The 11,985-nt window shown below is 56.0% G+C and overlaps 1 protein-coding gene across 1 annotated transcript; it reads left to right on the top strand.

Annotated features, from left to right (window-relative positions):
• The first annotated feature begins 2,532 nt into the window (after positions 1 to 2,532).
• KIAA2013 (KIAA2013 ortholog) lies at positions 2,533 to 8,900 on the top strand. Its single transcript, XM_036069596.2, has 3 exons — positions 2,533 to 3,721; positions 6,042 to 6,895; positions 8,227 to 8,900. The coding sequence occupies exons 1-3, from the start codon at positions 2,689 to 2,691 to the stop codon at positions 8,242 to 8,244; spliced, it is 1,905 nt and encodes a 634-aa protein (XP_035925489.1). The 5' UTR covers positions 2,533 to 2,688; the 3' UTR covers positions 8,245 to 8,900.
• The last annotated feature ends 3,085 nt before the right edge of the window (positions 8,901 to 11,985 follow it).

The raw sequence follows: 11,985 nt of genomic DNA on the forward strand, positions 1-11,985 counted from the left end.
AGGCAATCCATCCGGGAGGCTGCTGGCCTTCCCTGGAGAAAGGATTCACCCGGGCGAAGCCTGCCCTCCATTCCTTCCGTATCTCTTTCCTGCTCCCTTTGCCAAATTGCTGGAACTTGAACCTGGTCCAAACTTCATCCAGAAGGAGAGCCTGTCTCCTTAATCAGCCGTGTCTGCTGCCCAGATGTTACTGCTGATACGTGCTGCACGTCTTGTGAATAGTTAAAGGTGCAGGACTCTGGTTTCCTGGGAAGCTGCAGAAAGGATGGCTGGCCCGGAGGGCAGTTGTCTGGTGCCAAGGGGTGGGGGTGCTTTTCTCACTTTCCTTCTTTTATCCATTTCCTTTGCTGAGCCTGAGCCAGGGAAGGGTGCTGGCCTCTGCCACATCCAGCTGCCCGCCGGCCCTCAGCTAGTCCCACTGGCACTTAGCCCCTTTAATAACAATAATGATAGGATTTCCAAGCTGTTCCGTTAAGTGAAAATAGAGAGATACAAGTGTACATTATATGCTACAATGTCTGTGAATGGAAAATAGCGGTGGTTGTGTTTAGGGAGAGGAACAGAATAACTGGGGTCGGGAGAGGGGACGACGTCACCCTTCAGGTCCTTAGGACTCTTAATGGGTAAAGATGGTGAATGGCTAAATGTATCACATGCCCGTGTCACTGAAGTCTGAGAGTAAACCTACTCTCTTTTATAATCCCCACTTTATGGATGGAGAAACTGAGGCCCAGGGAAGTCAGCTGACTTGCTAGCAAGGGGTATGGCCAAGATTCAAAGCCCAGAGAGCCTGAGGCCAGGGTCCTCTGTACTTTTGACCCCTGGCTTTGTTGTGGCTCTGTTGCTGACCCTGGGCTGTGATTCCCTGCTGGGGGGTGGGGGTGGGGGGGGCGGAGGAGGGTAGGGAGAGTGGCAAGGGAGTGAAGAGCACAAATAATGAAGCTTCCCTTTGACCCAGGAATCTGCTTCTAGGAATTGCTCCCCCTGAAACATCACATACGTGAGCCAAGGTATATGTCTATTACACAGTTGATGGTAATAACAAATATAATTATGTGGGTTTACATTTACTGAACATTCACTATGTGTCATGCACCTTACATTCCTTGCCTGCATTAACTTATTTATTCCTCAAAAACATGAGAGGCAGATTCTCTCGTCATCCCCATTTCACAGTCAGAATCAAGACTGGTCCTTTGTTCTCACCACACTGTGCCACCCAAAGACTTCTGCCTTCCCAAGGGGGTTGGATAGAGCCTGTCTTTCTAACGGTAGGTCATGGATTCCTGCACCTCCATGAACATATTCTGTGGGTTTTGTGAACCAGGTGGGAATTAAGAAGTGTATTTATGGGGGTGCCTGGCTGGCTCCGTGGTGAGAGCATGTGACTCTTGATCTCAGGGTAGGGAGTTTATGCCCCACGTTGGGTATAGAGATTACTAAAAAAATAAATAAACTATTTTAAAAATTGTGTTTATGCTTTGATAATAACCTTGAAAAAAAAAAAGTGAGCACACTGTAGGATCACCTGGACAGGTACCTTCTCACAGGATGCTGGCACCCCAACCCGGCAAACATACCACTGTCTGCTCAGAGCCCACAGGAAGCCGCCTCAAATGACCGTTTAATTTTCAACAACTGGGAAGCACTGTCTGGTTTTGGAATGTCCTGAAACCAAAATGGAAACAATTGCCCCATTGTCCGCCCCTGTGCTCGTATTGAATTTTTTCCCCAGAAACAAAGCAAAATTTCTCTTTTGCATTGATTCACAATTTAAAGGCATTTTCAAATAATGAGACTTTAGTGTCTTATGTCATTTAATAAGTTAAAACTCAGGGTGACATCAAGAAGACGACTTGGTGTGGTAGAGAAATGGACAGTCCTGGGTGGGATTCGTGTCTCCATATACTGTACATGCAGCCAGCCAGGCCTGGAAGAGTTGTCAACAACTCGTTGTCTAGTTTACAGTGGTCTTTCTTTCTTTCTTTCTTTCTTTCTTTTTTCTTTCTTTCTTTCTTTCTTTCTTTCTTTCTTTCTTTCTTTCTTTTTTCTTTCTTTCTTTCTTTCTTTCTTTCTTTCTTTCTTTCTTTCTTTCCTTTCTTTCTTTCTTTCCTTTCTTTCCTCCTTTCTTATCTATACTAAATTTTTTTGCAGGGAGGATCGTCATTTTTACAGAAAAGTTTCCTTTTTATTTTTTTCCCACTCTTAGGGCTGTTGAATCCATCAGTAGCAAAGGGGGCCCAACACGTGTTCGGTTTGGCTGGCTCAGTATTTTTTTTTACAAGTGAGTTGGATACTTCCACTCCCCCACCCCTCCCCCAGACCCCAGCCCTCCCTGGGACTTCGCTCTAACAGCCCGGGATCCGACCGTCCAGCCCCCGCGGCTCCCGCCGCGTCGTCGTCGTGGCTCCGCCCCCTTATCTCTGGCCCACCCCTGCCTCTTCCCTCCGCCCCCTCCTTTCCCACGTGTCGCAAAAGACCCGGCAGCGCTTGACGGCCGGTGCTGTTTGACGGCCGGGGGCAACCGAGAAGGAGGAGGAAGCGGCGGAGGCTGCTGCGGCTGCGGCGGCTGCGGCGGGGGCCGGAGTGGGCGCCGCGGTCCGGGCCGGGGAGTGAGGCGCGGGCGGCCGGGCCGGTGGGCTGGGCGGCGGGCCCGGCGGCCGCCCCCGCGCCGCGCCTGGCGGCCCGATGTGGCTGCAGCAGCGGCTTAAGGGGCTGCCGGGACTCCTGTCGAGCAGCTGGGCCCGCCGCCTACTCTGCCTGCTCGGCCTCTTGCTGCTGCTTCTCTGGTTCGCCGGCTCCGGGGCGCGGCGGGCCGCGGGCGGCCTGCACCTGCTGCCCTGGGCCCGCGGCGAGCCGGGCGCCGCCGAGCCCTCTGCCTGCCTGGAGGCGGCCACCCGCGCCTGGCGCGGCCTACGGGAGCGCGGCGAGGCTGTCCCGCTGGGCCCCGGAGTGCCGGCCCTGGTGGCCAACGGCTTCCTGGCACTGGACGTGGCCGCCAACCGGCTGTGGGTGACTCCTGGAGAACGAGAGCCCGCCGTGGCGCCGGACTTCATGCCCTTCGTGCAGCTACGCCCGCTCAGTGCCCTCTCCGAAGCGGGGGAGTCAGTGCTGCTGCTGCGTGAGGGGCTGCTGCGCCGAGTGCGTTGCCTGCAGCTGGGGACCTCGGGTCCCGGCCCTGCGGCCGCCGGCCCCGGACCCGCCTCGGCCTCCGGCCTGGTCACAGGATCCGGCCGCGACTGCGTGCTGCTGCAAGAGGACTTTCTGGCGCACCGGGGCCGACCCCACGTCTATCTGCAGCGTATCCAGCTCAACAATCCCACGGAGCGGGTGGCCGCGCTGCAGACTGTCGGGCCCACTGCCGGCCCGGCCCCCAGAGCCTTCACCAGTACCCTGGAGAAGGTGGGAGACCATCAGTTCCTCCTCTACTCAGGCCGGTCCCCGCCTTTTCCCACGGGGCTGGTGCACCTGGTGGTGGTGGCCGCCAAGAAGCTAGTGAACCGGCTCCAAGTGGCTCCCAAGACACAGCTGGACGAGACAGTGTTGTGGGTGGTGCATGTTTCAGGCCCCATTAGCCCCCAGGTGCTCAAAAGCAAAGCAGCCAAGGAGCTCAAGGTGCTCCAGGATTTGGCCCGAAAGGAAATGCTGGAGCTCTTGGAGATGCCAGCGGCTGAGCTACTTCAGGACCACCAGCGCCTCTGGGCTCAGCTCTTCAGCCCAGGTGAGGCCTGGCCAGTTCCTGGTCCACAGTCCACACCTTACACCAGGGTGTCCACGGTGCACCCTGGAGATACCCCGCTAGAGTATACGGAGGTGACACTGAAGGGGAATAGTGGGGTGGTTACACGGGGCTTGGCCATTGACCTGGGGCTGACTCTCTGCTCTACCACTTAGTATCTGTGTGATCTGGGACCAGTTAACTGATCCCCATGGGCTTGTATTCAGTAATAACAGTAGCACTGACCTCAGTGGGCTTTTGTGAGAGTCTAATGAAAGAATGAGTGTGAAGGACTGGTCTTACTGTTACTTGTTCTTGTAGATGAGGACTGATTTGGAGAATGGATGTGGGGGTCAGTTTTGTTTTTTTTTTTTTTTTTTTTTAAGATTTTATTTATTTATTTGAGACAGAGAGAATGAGAGAGAGAGAGCACATGAGATGGGGGAGGGTCAGAGGGAGAAGCAGGCTCCCTGCCAAGCAGGGAGCCCGATGCGGGACTCGATCCAGGGACTCCAGGATCATGACCTGAGCCGAAGGCAGTCGCTTAACCAACTGAGCCACCCAGGCGCCCCTGGGGGTCAGTTTTTAAAGGATAAATCAACAGGCAGAGAGAGGCCTGGCCGTCCCCAGATTCTTGTTCTCAGTTCCCCACAGGCTGGCTGGTGACAGGCATGGGCTTTTTATTTTATTTTATTTTAAGTGAACTCTGCCCAACGTGGGGCTTGAACTCACAACCCCGAGATCAAGAGTCATGTGTCCTAGGCACCCCCAAGGCAGGACTTTCGCTAGGCTGAAGTGTGCCTTGGCCAGAGTGGCTGCACCTTTTCGCTGGGAGGGAATGGAACTTCTGCTCCAGCAAGTTGGAATGGGCAGGTCAAATGAAAACTTCTTTCCCCCGTTGACTGTTGCAAGTAAAGGAAATCCTATTCTAGATGAGAGAGAGATTTCGGGTTCCAGGGTGCTTGTTGTCTAAATCCTTATACTTAGTTGCTCAACGTGTGTTTAATTCACTCAGCAAGTATTGAGTGGATCTTGCTAGGGACTGTTCTCCCCAGACGAGGGATACAGAAGTGAATAGAACAAATTTCCTGTTCTCATGGTGCTTGCTCAAATTCTGGACGGGAAGAAGACGATACTAGAAAAGTGAAAATCTGAATGAATAAGCAAGATAACTTTTGAGAATAAAAAGTTCTGTGAAGTTAAAAGTATGTGTTGGAGGGTGACGGGGTGAGGGGAAGGGTGGGGTGGGGCTTCTGTTTAGCTCCAGTTGTCAGGGAGGCCTCTCGGAGGAGGAAGCACTTAGCCAAGACCTGAATAGCAAGAAACCAGCCGAGTGATGATGTGGAGGGAGTGATGATGTGGAGGGAGCCGGCAGGTCAGAGGCCCCGAGGCAGGAGGAGGTGTGGCTGAGGCCAGGGTCGCTGAGCAAGGGAGGGGGGTGATCGCCAGAGCCTGAAAGGGCCTTGTAGACCTTGAGAAGGATGGTGATTTTGATTCTCTGTGGGATGGACAACAGAGCAGAGACAGCCCCAGCTGAACATTTTTAAAGCTCCCTCTGGCTGCTGTGTGCAGAGTGCAGACTGTGAGGGGATGAAAGCGGGACACGGAGACCCCATACGAGGATTTTGCAGGAGCCCAGGTGAAAGAGGAGGGTGGCTGGGACCAGAGTTGTGACCGCGGAGACCGAAGGGGACGGCTTCTGATACTTTTGGAGGTGGTCCCACCAGGACTTTGCATGGACTGGGCGTGGGCTGTGAGAATTTGAGGGTGACTTCGAAATTTGTGGGGAAGGCTTGAGCAAGTGTCCGGAGATAAGCTGGGGAAGGATTGGCTTGGGGCTGGAAGAGTCAGGTTCAAAATGCCTGTCGGGGATCCGGGTGGAGACACCCAATGGGCGGTTCGCTGTTTGAGTCTAGAATTCATACAGATTTGGGAGATGGGGTGTTCAGATGTTATTTAAAGCTACAGGACTGGAGAACAAGATGTTAGCAAGGAGCAGGCTGAGACGGGCCAGGGCGCTGATGACAGTGTTGTGGACGCAGAGGGCTGGACTTTGCAGCTGCCACCATGTCCTGGCCCCGTCTGTGTTCTTCTGGGCGCTGGCGGGAGGCCCCGCTTCGAACAGGATTTTAGGTTCCCGGCCCACAGGGTCAAGTTGGTCATGTGAGGGAGCCAGGCAGAACGACTTTCTCCCCTCAGGGGAATCTGGCGTGCCTGTGCCTCCCTAGGGGCCAGAGGTGCGTTCTCTGCCGCTCTTCATGTCCTGACCTCAGCCTCCCGCCACGCCGTTCCTCCTTAACGTGCACCCTTTGTGGTGTTACAGGTGTGGAAATGAAGAAGATCACGGACGCCCACACCCCGTCGGGCCTGACCGTGAACCTGACGCTCTACTACATGCTCTCCTGTTCACCAGCCCCCCTGCTCAGCCCCAGCCTGAGCCACCGGGAGCGCGAGCAGATGGAGTCGACGCTCAACTATGAAGACCACTGCTTCAGCGGCCACGCCACCATGCACGCCGAGAACCTCTGGCCGGGCCGCCTGTCCTCCGTCCAGCAGATCCTGCAGCTCTCCGACCTGTGGAGGCTGACCTTGCAGAAGCGCGGCTGCAAGGGGCTGGTGCGGGTCGGCGCCCCAGGCATCCTGCAGGGCATGGTGCTCAGCTTCGGGGGGCTGCAGTTCACCGAGAACCACCTGCAGTTCCAGGCCGACCCCGACGTGCTGCACAACAGCTACGCCCTGCACGGCATCCGCTACAAGAACGACCACATCGACCTGGCCGTGCTCGCGGACCCCGAGGGCAAGCCGTACCTGCACGTGTCCGTGGAGTCGCGCGGCCAGCCCGGCAAGATCTACGCGTGCGAGGCGGGCTGCCTGGAGGAGCCCGTGGAGCTGACCTCGGCGCCCCAGGGCCACACCTTCCCGGTCATGGTGACGCAGCCCATCACGCCGCTGCTCTACATTTCCACCGACCTCACGCACCTGCAGGACCTGCGCCACACGCTGCACCTCAAGGCCATCCTGGCCCACGATGAGCACATGGCCCAGCAGGACCCTGGGCTGCCCTTCCTCTTCTGGTTCAGCGTGGCCTCCCTCATCACCCTCTTCCACCTCTTCCTCTTCAAGCTCATCTACAACGAGTACTGTGGGCCTGGGGCCAAGCCCCTCTTCAGGAGTAAGGTATAAAGCCCCGGCCTTGTGTTCTGTCCTGAGACCAGCACAGGGGAGGGCCCGGGTCCTACTGGGGTCCCCTTCTAAGCCAGTACCCTCCACCCGCAACACAGAGAGGAGTGAGTGTGTTTAGAGAGGATATGAAAAAGTGACTTCTAAGAGGAGACCGTAGGAAGGGACAGTGGTGGGTAGCGGAGTCTACTGGCCTCCCAGGGATAGTCCCTTCCCTCCCCCAGTAAATCTCAGCATTTACAAATAATTGCAACAAACCTCTACGTTGACCCGAGCCTCCGTCTAAGCTGCAGCGGGGGATCCCTGTCCTCACCCCTGAGGGCCCGTTCACTGCCCCTTGCTGGAGGCCTGCTAAGGGGGTCATCTTGTCAGCGCAGGGCATGATCCTTCCCCTCCTGTTTCCTGAAACCTCTTTGCCCCCAGGAAGCTGTGACTTTGAGCATGGCCACTGTGGGACTCTCAGCTAGAATGTGTCTTGGGGATCAGGCTCAGCCTCGGGGAGGCCGCCTCGTCTGCTCTGCCACCCAGCGCTCTATGCTTTCTTGCTGCCAGGATTTCCCGGGAGAGGGAACAGAAGGGAGTCCATTATCGGCAGTCACAGGAGAAAGTCCCTCGGAGGGAGCTGGGCTTGCTTCCCTTTCTGTCCTCTCTTCTTGTCGGACTAGTGAGTGGGGAGATACGTTAGGTCTCGATCTGTGCTCTCAGCAGTTAAGGAGCCTGGGCCACTCAGGAGAGATGCCTCATTACCTCCACGGAGGGCTTCGTGCCTTCTGGTTTCTAGTTTCTGGCCCGAGGCCAGGTTGAGAAGAAGTAGCACTCAACCTGAAGGAGTGGGAGAAGGGTGGGCAGCAGGTCTGAGCTCCGAGCTTGAAGAACAAACGGAAAGTCAGATGAGAAAGAAATCTTCCCGAGCTGTAATAGAACAGGTGCTAAATTTGCATTGCGTGGGTCTGACAGCCTCTGTGAAGTAGGCAAGCTGCTTTTCCCTGCTGCTTGGTGGGCTTCTGGCATATACCCACCTGATCGGGAGGGGGAACCAAACCCCTAAGTTTGGGGTGCTACCCCCCTGTCCCTCCATTTCCTCGGGCTCGAGCTGGGCCGCGGCAGAGCAGAGCCCAGTGAACACCGAGCCAGCCTGCGGAGGTGTCCTGGCCACGGACTCCATGGTGGCTGTCGCACGTCCCTGGGCCAGGAGCGCCTGCAGAGCTGGATCAGAGCCTGGGCGGGGGGCCACCAGGGTCATCTCTGTCACCTGCTCCCCCTGGTAGTCGTGTAGCTTCCACGGGGTTGGCGGTGAAGAATAACAACTTGTTCTGTTAATTGAACAGGAAGATCCCAGTGTCTGAGCGCACCAACAGCCCTGCTTTCAGCCCCGTCTGCACAAGACACCCAGCACTGACAGTCCTGCTGCACGAACAAGGGAGCCTTTGAAAGCACCCACCCTTTTGTGCCTTGTTGGGGACACCAGTGACGCAGAGCGCGTGTGGATGTTCAGGAGTCGGCATCAGGGAGCGGGAGGGGAGGGCCAGTGGACTTCTTGTAAGCTTTCGACTCAATAAAATGAACCTAGATGGAAAATACTTGAAATTGAACTCACTCCTTCTGCTTCCCCCCCACTTCTTCTGTCCCAGGATATAGACCCTCTTTTGGAAAGACTTGTTTAGGAAAAATTGTGTTCTATTCCTAATTTAATGTGTTCTTTCTCGACTGAATTTTTAATTTATTGTTGAGATTTGGCTGGACGGCTTTCGCATCCCCTTGAGACAGTGAGTCGTGGAGGTGATCTCCGACCGACGCCGCCCCGCCTGTGCGGAGGGCGCGGGTCTCGGCTCATCCCCGGGTTCGCACGTTGTCTCTTATCATGAGCCTGGGAAGATCTGTGCTTTTGTACTTCTGGCCTTTAGGGGAGGTATTTAACTTTCTAGTGATTGATGATTGTTGGGTTTTGAAATACCAAAGCTTCTTTTTTGTTCTGTTTTTAAATAAATCTCTTTCAAACTTCCATGACCGGTTTGTGTGTGGTTGAAACCCAGAGACATGGGGTCTTCCTCCGTCACCAGGCTTTTTGGGGTAGTGTCTGAAGCAGAAGGGCCAGCCACCTGGTCCTGCCCTAATGACGCGAATTGTTTCCCCGCGTCTAATTCTCTTCAGAAGATGTGGAGGCCGCCACCTAGCCCCTCGGCCAGGGTGGGGGCTCACCAGGTTGCCTGGCCAAGGCCATGGTGGTCACAGCCCGACTCACCAGGGAGCCTGGTCTCCTCGCCAGCAGCTGAATGTCGCCCACAACCGCGGGCTGGGAGAGAGCATGACCAGGCATGTCCAGCCCGACCACGAGTCGCCCTGGCTCCACACGCCTCCCACTTCTGTGCTGGGCAGGGCAGAGCTCAGAGGTGCCCCCCTCGTCCACTCACGAGTCATTGGCGGGCCTGCCTGTTTAGGGGAGCAGGAACCTCGTGGGGCGCCACTGGGTGTGTGGTTTAGGGTGTGGCGTGCCCTGCAGTCCTTACGTGAAAACTGAAAGCTGCTGGACAAGAGCCCTAGCTCATAGTTCCACCCCTCTGTTTAGCTTGGAACCCGGCCTGCCGGAGCTTGCCGTAAACGGTAAAAATAGACCCGTGTACCCGCTGCCGAGAAAGCCTGAACCTGCAATCTCAATAAACGACTTGGGCCGGATGGCATCGAGTGCTCGCCGCGTGCTGGGGACGGTCCACGGGCGGGCGGCCGCAGGAGGAGGTGAAGATCAGATCGGGCTTTGAGGGTGGGGAGGCCACGGGGGGCCAGGCTGCGGTGCGGCTCCGTCACCGCCCTCCCCCACCTCTGGTGGCCGCCTCCCCTGAGCGACCTTTGCTCCCCTCAGCGATGGCATCAGCAGCCGGTCCCAAGAATGCCAGGTGTCTGCCGGCAGCAGGGACCACCCTCACAGGGAGGGGATGCAGGTGGCCTCAGCCGGGGGCCGCCCTGCGCCGTCCAGTAACGCCTCTCGCCTCTCCGGACGGATGCATTGAGGTTTCACCAAGTAACCCTAACCTGCACCGTGGGGCCCCCTTCGGGAGCTTCCCAGGTGTCATCTGAACCTGGTCCCTGTTCCCAGAGGGCCGGAGGGACCAAAGACGAGGCAGGCCACTGCAGGTGAGGAGAAGGCAACTTAGCGGTGAGATCTCTCTTCGGCGCCATCAGACGAGTGGATCCCTGACCCGCCCACCTGCACGAGTGGATCCCCGACCCGCCCACCTGCACGAGTGGATCCCCGACCCGCCCACCTGCACGTTAAAACTTTCTGCAGAGGCCTTACCTGTAGAGCTCCGTCACCATCACGGGCCGTGTCCTTGGAGCAGCCTTTGGGAGCAGGAAAGGCACTCAGATCCCACATCCAGGGACACGGAGGGGGTGAGGAGCCTCTGAGGTCACTGGCCGTCACCCCCTCTCCACACGCCCCCCAGCCCTCTCCCCTCCTCTCAGCCCACTTTTAACTGGCAGCTGCAGCCAGCCCCTCTGTGTGGATGCGAATCCCCGCCAGCACCTTGCGTAGCCTCTCTCTTCCCTTCGGGAAGACTAGGCCACCTCACCTACCATGAGGCCCGCGGCTCCTCTGGGGGAGGAGTTTTCCAAAAGGGAGTTGGACTCTCCCAAGGGCATTGGTATGGGCTGAATGTGTCCCCCCAAATTCACATGTTGAAATGCTACCCCCCAGGGTGGTGGTGTTTGGAGGGGGCCCTGTGGGAGGTGACTAGGTCATGAGGGTGGAGCCCTCCCGAATGGGATTAGTGCCCTAATAAGAGGGACCCCACCGAGCACCCTTGTCCTCTCCTGTGTGCAAGGTGGGACAACAATGGGCATCTTAACCCAGACGGGGGTGCTCACCAGAACCCGTGTGCCGGCCCCTGATCTTGGGCTTCCAGCCCCCAGAACTGGGGGAAATACCTTCCTGTTTTGCCTAAGCCCTCTGTCTCTGGCCCCCTGCTCTAGGAGCCCGAACAGACTAAGATATTCAGGCATATTCCTGCAGTGGAGGAGTGGAACTTTTCCCAGGTGAAAACAAACCAAGAAACAGATTCATAGGATCTTAGATGGAGAAGAAACCTTGCAGCTCTTCTTGCTCAGGAGTCTGTAACCACCTGGCTTCACGGGATCCATGGACCCCAAAATGGCCAACTGTATGCACTTTTTTTTTTTCTTTCATGAGAGGTCCTGTAGCTTTCTTCAGATTCCCAAAGGATACCTGACTTCAAAATGAACAAGACAACCTGCACTTTGGGGGTCTTGTTTTTACCCTCCCCCACCCACCCCAGGGAGCAGCAGTGGTCTGGGCTTCCGAAGCCTGGTTCGGGGTCTGGCGATTGGGTGGCTCACACCACTTGCCATGGAGCAGATACTCCTCCCTGCAGAAAGGAGGCTGCCCGGTCCTGGCTGAGCAAACAGCTTCACCCTAAACCAGCTACCTGCGGTCTGACACTCCTGGTTCCTGGGAGCCTCTCCTCCGGACTTTGGCCAATGGAAGCTTTGGATAAATCATTTGATTCAGTAAATATTTATTGTGAATCTTCTAGCCGGCCATGCATCTGGCCCATGGGTGGCAAAGGGGGAAAGATTACATCTGATGAACACCTACTGTGTGCTTGGCACTTGGGTTTTGCAAAGGCCGTGGGCTATATGTGACTTTGCATCTCTGGCTGGCCAGAAACTAGATGTCCAAAGAATGTTTGCTGAGTTATAGTTGTATGCATTACATCATTTAATACTTGTGTGTGGGGTTGCAAGTGACAGAAAACCCTAATGATAACCTCCTCAGAGCTGAGCAGCCACTGAACAGACAATAATAGGAGGGGATTGGGCGCCTGGGTGGCTCAGATGGTTAAGCGTCTGCCTTCGGCTCAGGTCATGATCCCAGGGTCCTGGGATCGAGTCCCGCATAGGGCTCTCTGCTCCTTGGGAGCCTGCTTCTCCCTCTGCATCTCTCTCTCTCTGTCTCTCATGAAAAAATAAATAAAATCTTTAAAAAAAAAAAATAATAGGAGGGGATTAGTTTCCCAAAGGATGTTTGGGGTACTCTTATCAGGAAGGAGGAGGAAAAGATGCTTGGCAGCAAA

Source organism: Halichoerus grypus, chromosome 5, assembly GCF_964656455.1.
Source record: "Halichoerus grypus chromosome 5, mHalGry1.hap1.1, whole genome shotgun sequence".
Lineage (NCBI taxonomy): Eukaryota > Metazoa > Chordata > Mammalia > Carnivora > Phocidae > Halichoerus > Halichoerus grypus.